The sequence below is a fragment of the Pseudomassariella vexata genome (assembly GCF_002105095.1).
Source record: "Pseudomassariella vexata strain CBS 129021 chromosome Unknown BCR38scaffold_6, whole genome shotgun sequence".
In the NCBI taxonomy this organism is placed as follows: Eukaryota; Fungi; Ascomycota; class Sordariomycetes; order Amphisphaeriales; family Pseudomassariaceae; genus Pseudomassariella; species Pseudomassariella vexata.
Window position 1 is genome coordinate 738,346 of NW_024467961.1, and position 16,217 is coordinate 754,562.

Consider the following 16,217-nt stretch of genomic DNA (forward strand, 5'->3'; position numbering starts at 1 on the left):
GCATCTGCAATGTGCACTCTCCCGAAACCTCATGAATCAGCAACCTAAGTCAGAACCGGAGGCTTAAAATGTTCTCGTCACTCTCTTCCATAGTTGTAAGGACCGTAAAGTCCATAAACCCAAGTACATCATATTGAAAGTATACGGTCGTAAACAGAGCACACTGCAGTTTCGCTACTTGATTTCTCAGCGACATGGATATTTTGCTGCTATTTACTTTGCCACAGGTTCTTTATGTTTGAGAAATAATCAGCACTGAGAACACACGGTGTGTGAATCACTCTCTATATAGAAACCATACAAGAGCTCAGCTTTTGAGTAGCTCGATATTCTTTGCGCTCTGAGTGACGATGGAAATAAAAGGCGCGTAGTGAGTAACGACATCGGACCTGCAAATTATGTCATGATGAAAAAGCTATAACGTGGTTTAACACCGAGTCGCGCATATCACCGAGTCGCGCACTTTTACCACACTATAATTTCAAGTTCAATTAAAAAGCCACAACAGACTAAAGTTTATTGAAATTTATTCAGAGCTACATACGTCTGACAATTATAGTTCGACCTGACAATTATTTACATTATGTCCGGTCTTCTTACACTTACTACATCGTCGTACAGTCGACGGACCAGCCTTTTCTTTACCCCCCCTAGAGCGCTTGTCCTCCTTTACCTGGGCCTCCGCGTCCTTCCGGGCCAAAATGTCCAGGGCATCCTCGACAGTAAGTGCACCTCCTTGCCGGACACGCGATCTTTTTGCCCTCCGACGCTTGCTTAGTGCCTCATTTGCCTTGCGAAGGGTGGAGCACTCAGCCTTCAAGAGGGTATTCTCATGGGCTAATCGAGTTATACCCTTCGCAAGGTGGCCAACAGCATCAAAAGTTGGGGTCGGAGAGCTTCCCTAATGTCTGGCGATTCGGCGATTGACAAAATAGGACTGCGAGAGAGCCTCTGTCGGGTTATTTGGCGTTTGCGAAACCCAAGGGTCAGCATCTAGAAGAGAGGGGCTAACGGGTGTAGGCGACCGAATCCTAACATCCAGCTTCGAGATAACGGCTTCAGGGTCGTGGGGGACTAGGCCGGCCCCTCGAAACCCTGCCTTGATGTTTTTGTCGGTTATTGCCTTTAAATAAGCCTCCTTAAAGGCGATAAAGAACTCGACCTTAGTAATGTGGTTAATATGGGACTTGATAAATATATCAATCTCTCGACCGTATATACGTTTCAAGACCCCAAAGCACCCGACATCAAGTGGCTGGGTTAGATGAGACGAGTGCGGGGGCAGACTGATAGTAATAATGCCGTTAGACTTGCAATAAGACTCGAAATCGGCCGATGTATGACTCTCATGCCCGTCCAATACTAACAGCCGATACACGCCTCTTTTGGTCGAGATAGTGTGCTTGTTGAAATGTTTGATCCAGTCTAGACCAGTCTAGTTGTTCGTCCACCCGTTTTCGGTCGGTTTGACTACCCAATCGGCTGGTAGGTCCCCCTCAGTATACCAATTAGCAAGGTGATAGTTCCCTTGAATTACCAGAAATGGCGGGATGTCGCGACCCTCCGAATGGACACAGGTAATCGTCGTGGCCCATTCCCGGTTACCTGGCTGGACCTTCTTGCCTCTACCATTACGTTCAGACGAGGTAACGACCATCGAGCGTTGAATAACGCCCATCATAAAGCCCGTCTCGTCGAAGTTCCACATATCGCAGTCCTGGATCCCGTATTTGGCCCTCATATTCGATACAAGCCAGAACCAGTCCTCAATAATCTTTGGATCCTCGCAGAGGGCCCTCTGGAAGTCATACGAGCGAGAAAAACGCGTCTGTAACTCTGGGGTTCGCTTTACAAAGCGATGCGCCCAGAGCTTGCCGACGCGTCGGGTACCCCGCGTCGCAAGAATGGAATTGGCCATATCTTCCACACCCTCTAGCCGGGGAGGAAACCCTCTAAAATCTAGGTCAAGTACATGCTGAACAATAGCTCTTTCCTCTATCTTGGCGAGTAGTGCGCTATTCGGCCAGATTTCGGTACGTGGGGTGCGACCGTGGATTCTGTCACGGAGTGAGGACTCGGGTACACCGTATAGCTTTGCTGCTCGATGTTGGCTCATATTTTTGGTCGATCGGATAGCTTCGATGGCAAGGTTGATTTTGGCTTCTTGGGTTTGAACTGACATGGTGTTGTTGTTGAGGAAATAAGTGTTGAAGTCAAAAGGTTGGAAAAGTTGAAAAAGTGCGTGACTCGGTGATATGCGCGACTCGGTGTTAAACCACGTTATATGGAAAACCCAATTTCCCTTTTCTCAGAGCGCGTTATTTATCCTACTCTGTATGAGCTCCCGTCTCTGATAATCGGTGATAATCAATGAACGTTGCGAGTGCATACCTCATATGGATGACTTACGAATGCGGACATGCCATTTATCTTCACCCATAGCCCATAGCGCTTGAACTAGAAATCCAAGAACCCCATTTTGGTAACACTTGGGGTCAGATGAGGAGCCATTAGTTGCTGGTGTGAACCTATCCCGAGGACTTCATCAATTCTTTCTATACAGAATTTCCATGTACATACGATTCTACACGCAGGTTCTACAACATAGCCTTCGGCATCATCCTCATCGCCTGTCTCACCCCCAAATCGCCAAGGACTTCCTCAGCGCCTCCAAGGATGGCGTCAAACTTGTACGTGCGATGGAACATCTCAATGACACTGCCCATACCCGATTGGGTCAGTCCCCTACCTCCAAAGATCTGCACCGACTCGTCCGCAACCTCATGAGCGGCCCGGGTGGCGCTCATCTTCAGGAGGCCAATTGGTCCGCCCAGGTAGGTGGCCTGATCCTTGTATGCCATATTGCACATTTGATATGTGATGGTCTCGAGCCACGACTGGTGAGATTCAGTGAGGGCAATCATCTTGGCCAGCTTCTGTCTTATGACGGGCTGGTCAATAAGCCGCTTGCCGAAGACTATACGCTGGTGGCACCATTTCAGACACCTTTCAACCCTCCGAGTCAGTAATTGCTACTCGAGTATCGTCTTCGAAGGGTAGCATCATATTTTAAGAGGTGAGACAGCCTTTCGTAGGTTGTTGAACTACCCCTGAAACACGACAAATAAGGGGAAATAGGACTCAGAGAGTAACTCACTCCTCAACTACAGTTCTCATCATCCGCGTGGTTCCGCCTGTCAATGAATTATCAGCACCCGGGCATGGCAACAGGCCGCATTACAGGACGGGCAAAAACTTACAAACCATGGTCCATCGCTCATGATTGAAGTTCGACAAGATAACGTAGATACCGCGATTTTCTTCGCCCAGGAGGTTTTCAACAGGTACTTTAACGTTATCGTAGGTGATATACGTCGTTCCGGCCGCCGGGGAGTATGAGGTCTTGATAGGCTTGGTCTCGACGCCTTCCCCCCTTTCAATGAGCAGCACACTGAGACCCTTGTCTGTCTTGACCCCAGTGACGAAGTAATCGCTGAAGACACCGTTCGTGATCCACTGAAGAAAATCCATGTGAGTTAGTAATGCCATTGACAAATTTTCAGAATGAAGTGAAGCAGGGTACCTTTTTGGTGCCGTTGACGATGTAGTGCTTGCCATCAGCGGTTTTTGTGGCCGTTGTTCGCAGACCCGCCACATCAGAGCCAGCAAAGGCCTCGGTGATGGCCAAACATATCTTCTTCTTGCCACTAAACACCTCGTCCATGATTGCCTTCTTCCGCTTTTGGTCCTTCATAAAATTCATAACCGCCGACAAGCCTATGACCATGCCTGCCATGTTGCCGTCTTGGAAACCACGAGCGTTGGCTCGTACCCCCTCCTGGCCCATGATCAAGTCATGGAAGTAGTCAAACTCCTCTCCTTTCACGGCGTCACCCAGCAACTCGACCCCGTGGAGGTGCTTGCCGGGCCCCATGCGCATATGCAGGATGCCCTCTTTTGACATGCGGTCGATGAGCTCCTGGCTGATGTATTGGCCATCCTTCTCGCGAGCCTGAGCTTCGGGCGTGATGTACTTGTCCGTGAACACGCGCATAGCCTTTTGCAGACGACGATGGCTGTCGTTGTAGTACGGATTCTTGAACGGGGGTGTAAGCCACAGGGGCTCTGCGTATGGGACAGTGGAGAGATCGCCGGGCTGCGGCGTAATGACCTGGGACTTCTCGCCTTGGAGCGTCCCTATGCAGAGGTCTTCATATTTGGTGAGGACCTCGTGTCGGTGGAGGTTGTAGAATGCAACAGTCGCATCGGTGCCTTTGCTACGGGTTCAGCGACCATCCATCTTCCATCTTCCATGTGGGGATAGAGATTCGATTTCTCTTTACGTCACTAGTGAGCACTTACCAGCAACTTGACGAAGAACCGCCTCTCCTCCGGGATGGGCGTCAACGAACTCGCTGACATCGTAGACCTTGGCATCGATGACGAACCACAGAGAGTCTTCAGTGTTATGCTTAGCGACATCATCGCGGGAGAACGTCTGCGTCATGTTTACGAAGAGAGCGGTACTTGTTTAGTTGGTGTTTGGACTGGTATCGGATCGTCAAGAGGCTAGTCAATACAAAGACCGAACAGAAGCTCCTCTACTCTGTCAAGAACTACACGATGGAGAAGTACAGTGGTAAACAACCGCTACTTCAGCAAAAGCAGCAGACATCAGCTCTTATGGAACCGTGGAAGCTTGCGACACTGGCGCGTGACACACGAGTAAGCTAACATCGGGATTAGATGCTGGAGAATAAGTACACCGGTAGCCTGTTTGAGCTTGAGAGCTCAAAGCCGGCTCTTGGGGTTACCATCCCAATACCGTCAGCACCAATTACAGTGGATTTCAGTGGTTGCCTCGGCTCGTCGATGTGGGGAAATCCAGCCCCCTAGTGGACTAGATTACATGTCATTCGCTCTGATTGGCTGGGTTCGAGTGACGGCTTTCGCATGTGAAGCTCTGGGAAGGGGACACGACACGTGCCCCCGGAAACAGGGGCAAGCATCCGCTCTTTTAAGTAAAGTTGGAAACCCATTTCGAGGCTCGAAGGTCTGCCTATAAAAGTTGCCTGTGACTTATTGATAAGGGTGCTATCGAGCTTGTATACTAGTAGAAAGGGGTTCGAAAAACAGGTGTTGATTGTTCCGTCTTGAAGTCCTCAACATCGTCCCGCATCCATATATTACTAACGCACGCTGAATTCATGATCACCTGGCCAGGACTGCACATACAGCGGAAGATATCAGTTACAATCAGCAGTATGCCAGATTCTGTCACAGGTATTTGTCGAGATAAACACCTGTCGTTGCTCTCCAGTGGCCGCCATGGGCCTTGGCTGCCAAGCGCGGCACTCCGGTCCATCATGAATCTGGGGATCGGGGAATCTGGGGATCGGGGAATCTGGACAGGGGATCTGGTGATGTGGATCTAAACATCCACAAGCGCCCAAGGAATCCCGCATCAACAGGATGAGAAGACTCGCAAGGAGCCATTTTGCAAGTGTTGTGTGTGAATAGGTTCAAATAATGAATGTTCGAGTTGTGCAACTAGAAGGCACACTCGGCAACACCCGAAGGGCCCTCAGCGCGATTTGGCTTACCTGTGCCACGCCCCACCTTTTTTGATTTCGCCGAAGCTCACCAACTAAAGTTGGTGCTGGACACCAAGTTCGCCAGGACACCAAGTACGCCAGATTTCGCAAAAATAGCTGCTATTAACTAAAATCGACGTAGCTGCTTAACCACACCACCTGTAGTTACAATCTCTGCTGGCTTCAAATTGCCATCTTTTCGCCATTGCCTGGACTTTTTGGCTGCTTCTGAAAAGGCCTTCTTGGCGGTCTTTTTTATACGTTCGTTATGGCTATCCAAAATCCGTTGTGCCTTGACGACTTCACTTTCAACCTTTTTTTTGACCATTTCCCGGCCTTCTGAAACAGATAAAACTCCTCCGGATTGAAGTTGATAGTTCTTCATTGATCGGCGCTGTTTTGCAACTCGTTCGGCGTATTTGGTGCGGCCAAGATCCCGTTTAACTTGGACCAGCTCCGTAGCGTTGATCAGGGACCCTTTGATAAACCGATTTAGCTTGGTGGCGAATTCGGGGCTAAGACCAAGCTCAGGGTCCGAAAGGGAGTTCTCGATATGTACAGCTACTTTGTGAATTTGTCGTAGAGTAGTCGGAGTATTATCGATAGAGGAAGAATGAGGTGGTGGTGATGGTGTAGGTGTTTTGGCTTGCCGTTCATAGACCTCCTGCAAAACTAGGGTAGGATTGAATGGATAGATGCCAGTTTTTCGGAAGGCCGATTCGATAGTACTTCTCTTGAAAGTAGACTTGCGTACGTTTTCGATAATTGACAAAAACTCCAGTTTGGAGATGTTCTGAACGCCATCACGAACCAGCAGATCTAGCGCTTTTGCGTGGTAGTGTTTGTACGGTTGAAAAACCACTACGTCTAGCGGTTGCAAAAGATGGGTAAGGTGAGGTGGCAATCCAAAGGGGATAATATCGTGATCTTCGCAGAACTGGATGAATTGCTTCGTATGATGTGAACCGTGGCCATCTATAATTAATAAACGGCGACGGCCCTTTTGCGACTTTCTGGATTGGTATTCGAAATGCTTTAACCACTCTAAGCAGACCTCATCATTTGGATACCCAGTATCGACTGGGCATATCTTCGTTTCGGGGTGGAGGCTGTTGGTACCATTGAGCCATATGAACAGTTGCTTGAAGGATGATAAATGCCGGGATAGAAGCGCCGCCAGCAGAGATAGTTTCGATAATAGTAGCAGATTCCCTATTTTCTGGCAAGCCGAAGTAGTGAGCGCGTTTCCGCTTGGTTACGATTAGCTGATTCTTGCCTACTCCGATCCGGAACCCAGTTCCATCCATATTCCAGGTATCATTAGGGCCAATCCCGTTTTCTAGAATAACCGTCCGAAGCCGTTCGTAATAGAGCGTTATAGACTCGACGTCCTCAGCAGATTGACGTTCAGCTTGAAGCTGTTTTTGCGTTCGATGGAAGTATCCATGACGCTTTAGAAAGCGCGTGGTCCATTTCGTACCGACTGTAGGGATTTCAATCGGCCGGCCTTCGCTATCCGTTGCCCGAAGCCGCTTCAAAAGGATCAGATTGGCAGCTTCTGTAACAAACTCCGGGCGAACAGCCAGATTGATTCGATCAAGCCGATCAATGTAGTTGCAAAGAGCCTTTTCTTCGGCTTTGGTAAAGGTCTTGTTGTTGCCGCCGTGCTGTTTGGTGTCTGTAGGGCGATTGACGCGATCGCGGAGGGTTTCGCGTTTGACTTTGAAAGCAGCTGCCACCCTCGTTTTTGGGGCTTCCGGATGTTCTAGGGCGTATTGAACGGCATCGTACAGACGTGAAGCCATCGCGAGCTCGAAAATTTCGTCGTTTTGGTGGTTAAATGGTAGTGTAATGATGGATGTTTGCGAAATCTGGCGTACTTGGTGTCCTGGCGAACTTGGTGTCCAGCACCAACTTTAGTTGGTGAGCTTCGGCGAAATCAAAAAAGGTGGGGCGTGGCACGGGTAGTGCGATTGTGTCTTCGGAGTGGGGTAGGACTTGCAATAACGCAAACTACCTACCCCAAGTGTAATGGCTTTGGCCGAGTAGAGACTCTTATTCTCACTGTCTCGACGCTGGCTCTTGGCAGTGTCGTGTCTAATGCCTCGGAATTTCCTATTCGTCACCAGCACAACATACTCGTGGTAAGTGAAATATTTCCCATATCATGAACATCGCTCTAGCTCAAGCTCGTGTCCCACATTCCACTCAGCGGGGGGCTAGACCTGAGAGTCACTGAAGAGAGAGAGCCTGAATCGTGCGCAACCAATGATTTCGTCTCGTGGCAGCAGCGCTATCTTTATCGGTCAGAACCTTGGGCATGTCCATATTGCCTCTCCAACTGACAGGCGCAACAGACGTAAGGCTTCCCATTCCACAGGATCCGGCCCAGATGCTCTTTACACCTTCCTAGTCTGAGGAACTGAGTTCATCGGCCCTTTCTTTTTATTATTACATTTTATTGTATTCCCTGTCCGGATCTATCCCGTATATGTATGTTCATCAAGACGGCAGCAATGGGCATTTATCATCAGAACGTCACTTCCCTATACTCACTGGTTGCTATTCCTCGAACCGACGTTGTTTGTAATCTGGATCATTTACCCCCGTCCACCTGACAAGTGCCGGTGATAAATTACCTTGATTCGACTTCACCCGACTTATAATTACCCTTGGCTTGGAGCCACTTCGTTATCCTCTATTCACAATTCTACTACTCACATGGGCGATATCTGATTTGTCAAAACTACTCTCAAGAGACACCCCGGAAGCATTGGCCATTGTCCATAAGACGCTCATTTCCCGAATTCATACTTTATCCATAGCTTACACGCTTGAAATTACCACCTATTCCTTGAGAACCGTAGAAACCTAAAACATCAGAATGGACGCTTACTCAATATCCGTTAGCACCTCGCACCGCAGTACATCTCGCATATGGCAAGACCTCAAGAGCTGTCGACTTCATCATAGTGTTGTGGAGTTGAACTCTGACTCAATGTCCGGGCATCTCAGCTTGGCACCTAGAAAGGTATGGACTCCACTATCTCCCCGCCGCTTTGCTTGATAAGCCATACTTGTAACCGGTTTCAATCCGAGGGACACCTTATATTCATCTTGACCTTATCGGTCAAACGAGCAGTTTCTTTGGCGGCTTTAGTCGAGTATCCGTCTGTGCTGACTACATCATAGTGCCGATCAAGAGACTTCAGCCATAGACCTCATGTCGCCATTGTCGGGGCAGGGCTCGCGGGGCTGCGCTGTGCAGACGTGCTCCTCCAGCGCGGATTTATAGTAACGCTGTTGGAGGCCAGGAATCGGTTAGGTGGCCGAGTGCATCAAGAAAAGCTACCTTGTGGTCAGTGCCCTCCCTATCCAAGCCTGTTTCCGGGTATTGCACCCATTCACAAAACCACATGCGCATCAGCGCATTTGACGAATTGGGGGTCGTACGGTAGATCAGCGCCGGAACGTATCATCGACGCAGAAGATCGTTGCCCAATGAAGGCATGAGTGTTGGGATAGCTTGCTGACTTGGAGACTTAAGGTCATCTTATTGATGTTGGCCCAAATTGGATTCATGGCACGAATGATAATCCTATTTTGGACCTTGCGAAACAGACCGATACGGTCGTCGGTACCTGGGACGACAAGGCAGATGTCTTCGATCAGTCAGGGAGGCTCCTTGACGTGCCAGAAGCGGAGACACATTCGACCATCATGTGGAATGTCGTCCAGGATGCTTTCAGACACAGCAACAAGAACTGTGCCACAATATCCCCCGATGAGAGTCTCTGGGACTTCTTCCAAAGAGAAGTCCCAGGGAGAATTCCAAGCACCCAGCCGGACTTCGAGAAGAAGCGCGAAGTCGTGTTTCAGATGGCTGAAATGTGGGGAGCTTTTGTCGGCAGCCCGATTCGCAACCAAAGCCTCAAGTTCTTTTGGCTAGAGGAGTGCATTGAAGGAGGTCAGTTTTCATCTGCGCATCTTAGTGCTGAAATCTAGATGCGATGGTCTCCCACCGTACTCAATTCACCAAAGTGCCTACAATTGCCCAATATTCAACATCAGCCAAATATGTACTGATCGACTTACCTAGAGAATCTTTTTTGCGCCGGAACATACCAGAAAATCCTTCAATTGATCGCAAAACCAGCAGTTGACAGCGCAAACATCAAATACTCAACGAAGGTCAACAAGGTCAAGGCCACCGCCGATGATAACAAACTTACGGTCCTCACCGATAGCGGCGAGACACTAGAGTTTGATGAAGTGGTCATGACAGCACCTTTAGGCTGGCTGAAGCGGCACCCCGAAGCATTCAGTCCACCGCTGACAACAAGGCTGACCAAAGCAATCAACAGCATTAGCTATGGCTGTCTCGAGAAGGTAGGTGCCAATCTCATGATTCCATTCTGCCCTCTTCTTTTTTCTTGTTTTTTTTTCTCATGGTGTCCAGGTCTACATCAGCTTCCCCAGGGCATTTTGGACCGTTCCGGATGCCCGGGACCGCACCATCCAGGGGTTCTGTCAATGGATTGCACCCAAATACGCCCCGCAGTCAAACCCTAAGGGATGGCACCAGGAAATTGTAGAACTCGCTTCGCTGCATCCATCAGTATCTCATCCTACCTTGCTCTTCTACATTTACGGCGACCAATCTCGTTACCTCACTGACGAGGTTGCGAAGCTGCTTACCAAGGAGAAGAAGGACGCCTTTCTGTACGACTGGTTTCGACCGTACTACTCACGCCTTCCAAACTATGATGAATTTTCATCTGACTGCCAGCCCACCGGTTGCTTCTCAACCGACTGGTTACACGACGAGTTGGCCGGGAATGGGAGTTATGGTAATTTTCAAGTCGGACTAGAGGAAGGAGACAAGGACATTGAGACGATGCGAGAAGGACTTCCAGACCGGGGTCTCTGGATGGCGGGCGAACATACGGCGCCGTTTGTGGCATTGGGAACGGCAACCGGGGCCTACTGGAGTGGCGAATTAGTCGCGAGGAGAATAGCGGACGCTTATGGCAGAGACAAGAGCGGTGCCCCGGTTGCACACTGAAAGAGGATGCTCACACAATAGCCTTGTTTCCTAGGAAGGCCAGGTTCGAGTGCAGGTACTTGTTGGCGTGCAGAAGCAGGAGTTGTCAGGAGGTCTCACATAGATTCTAACCGCATTGACCACCTTTTTGCATGCACCCCCATTTTGCAGGGTCTAACTGAATCAACCTAAATACTTCGTCCATATTATTTATTTAGAGAACATACTTAATTTAAGTGTCCGAAGACTTAGATATATTCTTTCGAGTTCTCTTTTTAGGAGGGACCCTCCCTTCGAGAAAAGTATCAATTTCTAACTGCTTATCCGGTAAAATAGGCCGTATTCGCTTATTTCGCTTGTCCTGGGCTGTTCGGATCGCTGATAAGTTAACGAATACTTTATTCGGGTCTGGCTCGACGGGCTGGCGTATATCTGGAGCGTATTTATCGAGTTCCTTATATAGTTGCTCGTTTTCGATACGTAATTTGGCATTCTCGGCGGCCTGGAGTGTAAGGGCCTTGCCCGCCTTGCCTACTAGGGTACGAATCTTACGAGATACCCCGCCCTCGGCTTTCTCTATCGACTGTAGTTGGCTAGATAGTTGCTGCGCTTTCTGAGGAGTAAAAGCAACTAAAGGTGGTGATATATGAGGCGGAGGATCACAAGATATGTCGACTAGTCCTTCGGAGCCTAGGGGCCATATACCAGTCTTCCGCCAGCCAAATTTAATATTTTCCGTAGTAAAGGCTCTCTCCGAGGCACGTAGATATGCTTCTAGCATACGTTGCTTGTAAATTGGGGCTGTAGCCTTGTAGGAAGCGTAAGCCCTGAGCTCTTGGCGGTAGTAGGTCTTCAAAGGTGAGAACGGCCCGACATCGCACGGCTGGAGATCGTCACTGCAGTGTGAGGGTAAATACAGCACGGCGACTCTATTCGAGTAGGCTTTCCACATAAATTCGGCATGAATATATGTCTGGTGGCCGTCGAGGATAAGGAGTCGCCATTCGGTACCCCTAGGCTTCGTCTCGGGGAGAAAAACCTGATCTAACTTCGTACGTAAGCGTTCGAGGAGGGTGTAGAAGTCTCGGATCTTGTTCGAATCGGACGCTCTAACTCGGCTAGCATCTATGACGCGCCCAATTTTGGTACGTATCTGTGGATGGCGGCTAACGAAGTGATCCACCCAGTGTTGGCCGAGTGTATTATCCCCTTGAGCAAGGAGGATTTCGGCAGCGAAGTCGGCCACATAACGCTTGCTAGGAGCCCGTACACACACTTCTTCGTGAGGATCCAGTTCACGATAACCTCCTCTTGCTCTGGAGTCAACTTTTGTTGCCTGGAGGCGGCGTCGCGATGCGAATTACCGTGACGAATACGGTAGGACAGTGTAGTCCCCTTGATACCGTACCGATGAGCTGCTACGGCCTGGGAAGAGCCCTGACGGACAAGCTCTTTAGCGCGTTCGATTCGCTGCTCAAAATCGTCCAGACTATTCTCCACTGGATTAGCCATTTTGTACGTAGATAGGGAGCAATTGCGAGGTAAATTGAGAGACGTCGTGTTGTTGAGGCGTAGAAATTCCCTGCAAAATGGGGGTGCATGCAAAAAGGTGGTCAATGCGGTTAGACGTCTCCACTCCACGTGTGAGAAATACTCTAACCTTGGTGATCCGGTCAAGTTGCAATCTACTCCTGACCGGATCACAATTATTCTTTTCTACTGGAGTAATTATGAATGAGGGGGCGTGATCCTGTACACAAGTCGCGAGTACACGGTATTTGGGGGTAGAAAAACGGGCTCGTCGAACTGGCTTTGGTCGGAGTAGACGTGGATATTATGTTTTCGTCACTCTTCCATACGACTTATAATGCCTTTAAGTGGAGAGACGACTAAGGTTTCATTAGTCCCTCGGCTAAATGAGGCTCAGTTGCTTCTTAAGATGGATTCTGTGAATCCATCTTGAATATACTGAACCCAGAAGTAGAATGCTAGTGAAGCCAGTTGACTCCAGCATCGGAGGTTAAGTAGCGGCGCTCCAACAGATGGGTTTCCCGAAATGATCAATTTCTCGCAACGTGCCTTCGGGTCCGAGGCCTCGATTTGTAGCAGGCGATCTCAACACCAGAACGTGCGAATATGGTATGCACGAACGCACGTTGGTGATTCGGCCCGCCGTTCTGTGACCCCCTGAGCATCAAATTATCGCTCTGGTTTGCTCCCTCGTTGCGAGAATCTCGGCGCCGTATCGGAGCGTGCGATTGTCGCAAAGGTTCTTGATACCCACCGAATCAGTAGTTCGCACCAAATGAGGAGTTATTCCCGTGGCCAAGACTTGCATACTTGGAAGTGTATGTATCTGACACAACCATTTGGCGTAAAAAAATTAAAAGAACGGCAACTGATGATGAAAGAGGGTAAGCGATTATGCATTCTGTACCCCAATTGCACACCCCTGTCGTCGCGAGCTAGAGCTCCAACGTTTCCACCCCGCCTCACTGCTTGGGATGGGAACTCGTCTGCCAATTTTGCATCTGCAACTGTTTCACCACCCAACGTTTTCCTACGGTACAGCTCGTCATCTGCCCAATCACTCCATCATCGGAGGTGTAATCAACGGTGCTACACACCTGCGTGATTAACAGCGTGGTCTCGGAGCCAGAACATGGCCTGGAGTGGGCTGTAGGAAAAGAATCCCCCTTCACCACCTTCGCTATCAGCGGCAGAAACTGACATCAGACGAAGGGATCAAAAAGCACGCCTGGCAGAGCTGCAAGCTGAACAAGCGACATCGCTCCAAGTGCCTCCCTCCACATCTCTCGAAAAGTACCGGACTAGGGTGCGAAGCAAATCATCGCAACACCGGTTAAAGTCATACTAGGGGAGCTGCTTTCCTAATTCGGTGCTGGGCAAGTGTCTGCTAAAGTGGTGCCAAGTAAACTGTGATGATCATGATCCCGGCCGACGGAGAAGCAGTTCAGTATGGCGTTTCTGGGCTTTCGAAATAGATCAGCGGGATTTGTTTTAACAACTGTCACCGGGAGCCTCTTCTTCTTCCTCTTCCTTATTTCGATCTTTTTCCATCGAGGTGTTATTCTGCCGTCGTCTGGTAATCGAGTCACGATGTTGAAAGACATGATCCCAGTAGGGCTGTTGTCACTCTCCTTGGCAGTAGTACCGTCCTCTGCCGCCCTCCTTTACGTGTCTTCCTATGCCGGTACCATCACCACGCTAAGCCTGACGATTCCTAGCGGCAACGCATCGTCTGCCACACTCGAAGCCATTTCAACGTCGGATGGCTGCGCCCCCAGTCCCGCGTGGCTCACCCTCGACTACCCCAACTCGCGTCTTTACTGCACAGATGAGGGGTTGACGACACCCAACGGTACCGTCTCGTCTTTCCAAACCAGTGACGATGGAAGTCTGGTCCAGCTGGACAAGATTGACGTGATTTCTGGCCCTGTTAGTGCTGTTATTTACGGCGAGGGTGGAGACGGATTGGCTTTGGCGCAATAGTAAGTCTGAGCTGACCATCTGGGATTACTCTTACACGAGATAGCGGTTAGGTGAACATTTGACACATCTGTGGCTATGTTCAACTAGACCGGTCAACAACTCTCAGGGGGATTCACTACGATTGACCATATCTGACTAATATGATTAGTGGAGGCTCCTCCTTCACCACCCTCTCGATCGCGGACGCAGCAGCTTTGACTGTATTGCAAAGCGAGACGTACAAGCTTTCGCAACCAGGGTCTAACCCCTCGCGCCAAGAGGCTTCCCATCCGCATGAAGCCCTTTTGGACCCCACCGGCGACTACATTTTGGTACCAGACTTGGGGGCTGATCTTGTCCGCATCTTCAAGGTCGAGGAAGGCGGCCTCGAATGGACATCGGTCGACCCCCTTGTCACAGTTCCCGGAACTGGACCGAGACATGCCGCTTTCCTTGCTACGGACGAGAAGACGTTCATGTATCTTGTCGGTGAACTGGCCAATACCATCACTGGTTACGAAGTTGTGTACAATAGCAACTCGACCTTGAGCTTTGTTGAACTTTTTGCCATCAACACACACGGTGAAGGGGAAACTGTTCCCAAGGGCACTACCGCCGCCGAGATCGAGTTATCAGTGAGTGACCTCGAGAAGAATCCCCTCAGACCCGTGCGTAGGCCGCTCTACTAACCAGTCATTGCAGCCGGATGAGAAATTTCTCGTTGTGTCTTCCCGCGGGGAAAACTCCTTCACCATTCCCAACTTCGATCCCACCAACAGCACAGAGATCATTTCAGATGCCATCATATCATTCTCATTAGATCATGCGACGGGGGGGCTGACCCACGTGCAGACAGCACCATCTGGAGGGCGGATTCCCCGCCAATTCTCCATCAACAAGGCTGGTGATATGGTTGCCATTGGCCTGCAGTCGGATGGCCGCGTCGTGGTGGTCAAGCGAGATGTCCAAACTGGGTTGCTCGGCAACTTCTTGGCCAGTGCTGACATTGCGGGGGAGGTGACTGCCGTAATCTTCGATGAGTAGAACCAGGATACCAAGTTCTGGACCTATGTACCCCATATTTTAGACTTGAGATGAAAATGCAAGGTCTGAAAGGAAATGAAATGACCCACTGTCAAGTCTTCAGCACGGTGAGCCTGGCAGCTGCCAGGCCAAAATCGACGTATTTAGCCCTTGCAATTACCTGACCGGGGGAGGGGGGGTGGGGGCCTTTTATTCGGCCTGCGACATCGCAGAAAAACAAGATAACGAAAGGGCATTTTGCTGCACATGTCCATATTTTTGGATAAGCGAGCGAGGTCCTGAGGAAAACAGTTCCAGAGACGGGCTCGTATATCAAGACATACTCATTTGACCTGTTGCATAATCACAACCCTGACGACTCCAACGCCCAGAGCCTCAACCTGATCAGCTGGCGCAAATCTTGGTAACCCTTCAGCCTGCGACGGGATGTTTGGTCATGCTTGCGGGGTTCTGCGATATTGCCTTGTCTATATAAATTGCAGAGGAATTATGTTGTTTGCAGAAGCGAGGAACACAGCATCAAGCTCTCATAGGCCGAAGAGAGGGATGACAGCTGCGCGGCGCAATATGGAGAGGTGCCACAGCGTAGTTAATATGACGAAAATAGAATTCTTCTCGGGGAAGATGGGATGCTGTAACCTGAAGTGAGTATTTTTGTTCGTGTTCAATTGGCGAATTCCTCCTTGTGGATATGTATGGAATATGTCCGTAAGCCAGAAAACAAACGGAGCGTAGTGTGACCTTGATCTGCCGCTCAATAGTGGCCAATTAGTTCAATATAGAAAGAAGCTTTGCAGTCTGGCCTAACCCAGTACGAGATCCCATTCATCGGCATTCATAGTTTCTACTCCTGATCTAGCTCAGGTTACGCTATGCGAGTTTCTGCATGATTTTCCAAAAAACATCCCGAATGTTGGGCGAGTGAGGATTGATGGTAGGGTAGTGACGGCAGTATTGCGTGCGCTGGTCGTTGCCTGCCCCATAACAGAAGCGTGCGGATTGGGAGATCGACTGCGGCCGCTGGACTGTGCCAAAAATTTATA

At 49.7% G+C, this 16,217-nt stretch overlaps 3 protein-coding genes across 3 annotated transcripts; 2 read left to right on the forward strand and 1 right to left on the reverse strand.

Annotated features, from left to right (window-relative positions):
* Positions 1-2,463: 2,463 nt before the first annotated feature.
* BCR38DRAFT_473968 (acyl-CoA dehydrogenase/oxidase) lies at positions 2,464-4,991 on the reverse strand. Its single transcript, XM_040862953.1, has 5 exons — positions 4,363-4,991; positions 3,584-4,272; positions 3,261-3,516; positions 3,158-3,194; positions 2,464-3,006 (listed from the first exon to the last, which is right to left on the reverse strand). Exons 1-5 carry the CDS (start codon positions 4,505-4,507, stop codon positions 2,598-2,600), a joined length of 1,536 nt encoding a protein of 511 aa, XP_040716129.1. The 5' UTR covers positions 4,508-4,991; the 3' UTR covers positions 2,464-2,597.
* Positions 4,992-7,620: 2,629 nt separating this feature from the next.
* Positions 7,621-10,848, forward strand: BCR38DRAFT_431509 (flavin-containing amine oxidoreductase). Its single transcript, XM_040860105.1, has 6 exons — positions 7,621-7,738; positions 8,505-8,625; positions 8,787-8,952; positions 9,142-9,561; positions 9,694-9,983; positions 10,054-10,848. Exons 1-6 carry the CDS (start codon positions 7,695-7,697, stop codon positions 10,657-10,659), a joined length of 1,647 nt encoding a protein of 548 aa, XP_040716130.1. The 5' UTR covers positions 7,621-7,694; the 3' UTR covers positions 10,660-10,848.
* A 2,922-nt stretch (positions 10,849-13,770) lies between these two features.
* On the forward strand, positions 13,771-15,174 carry BCR38DRAFT_408730 (Lactonase, 7-bladed beta-propeller-domain-containing protein; the record flags this gene model as incomplete). The annotated part of the gene is made up of 3 exons (XM_040858296.1): positions 13,771-14,150; positions 14,300-14,765; positions 14,833-15,174. The coding sequence occupies 3 exons, from the start codon at positions 13,771-13,773 to the stop codon at positions 15,172-15,174; spliced, it is 1,188 nt and encodes a 395-aa protein (XP_040716131.1).
* Between the last annotated feature and the right edge of the window lie 1,043 nt (positions 15,175-16,217).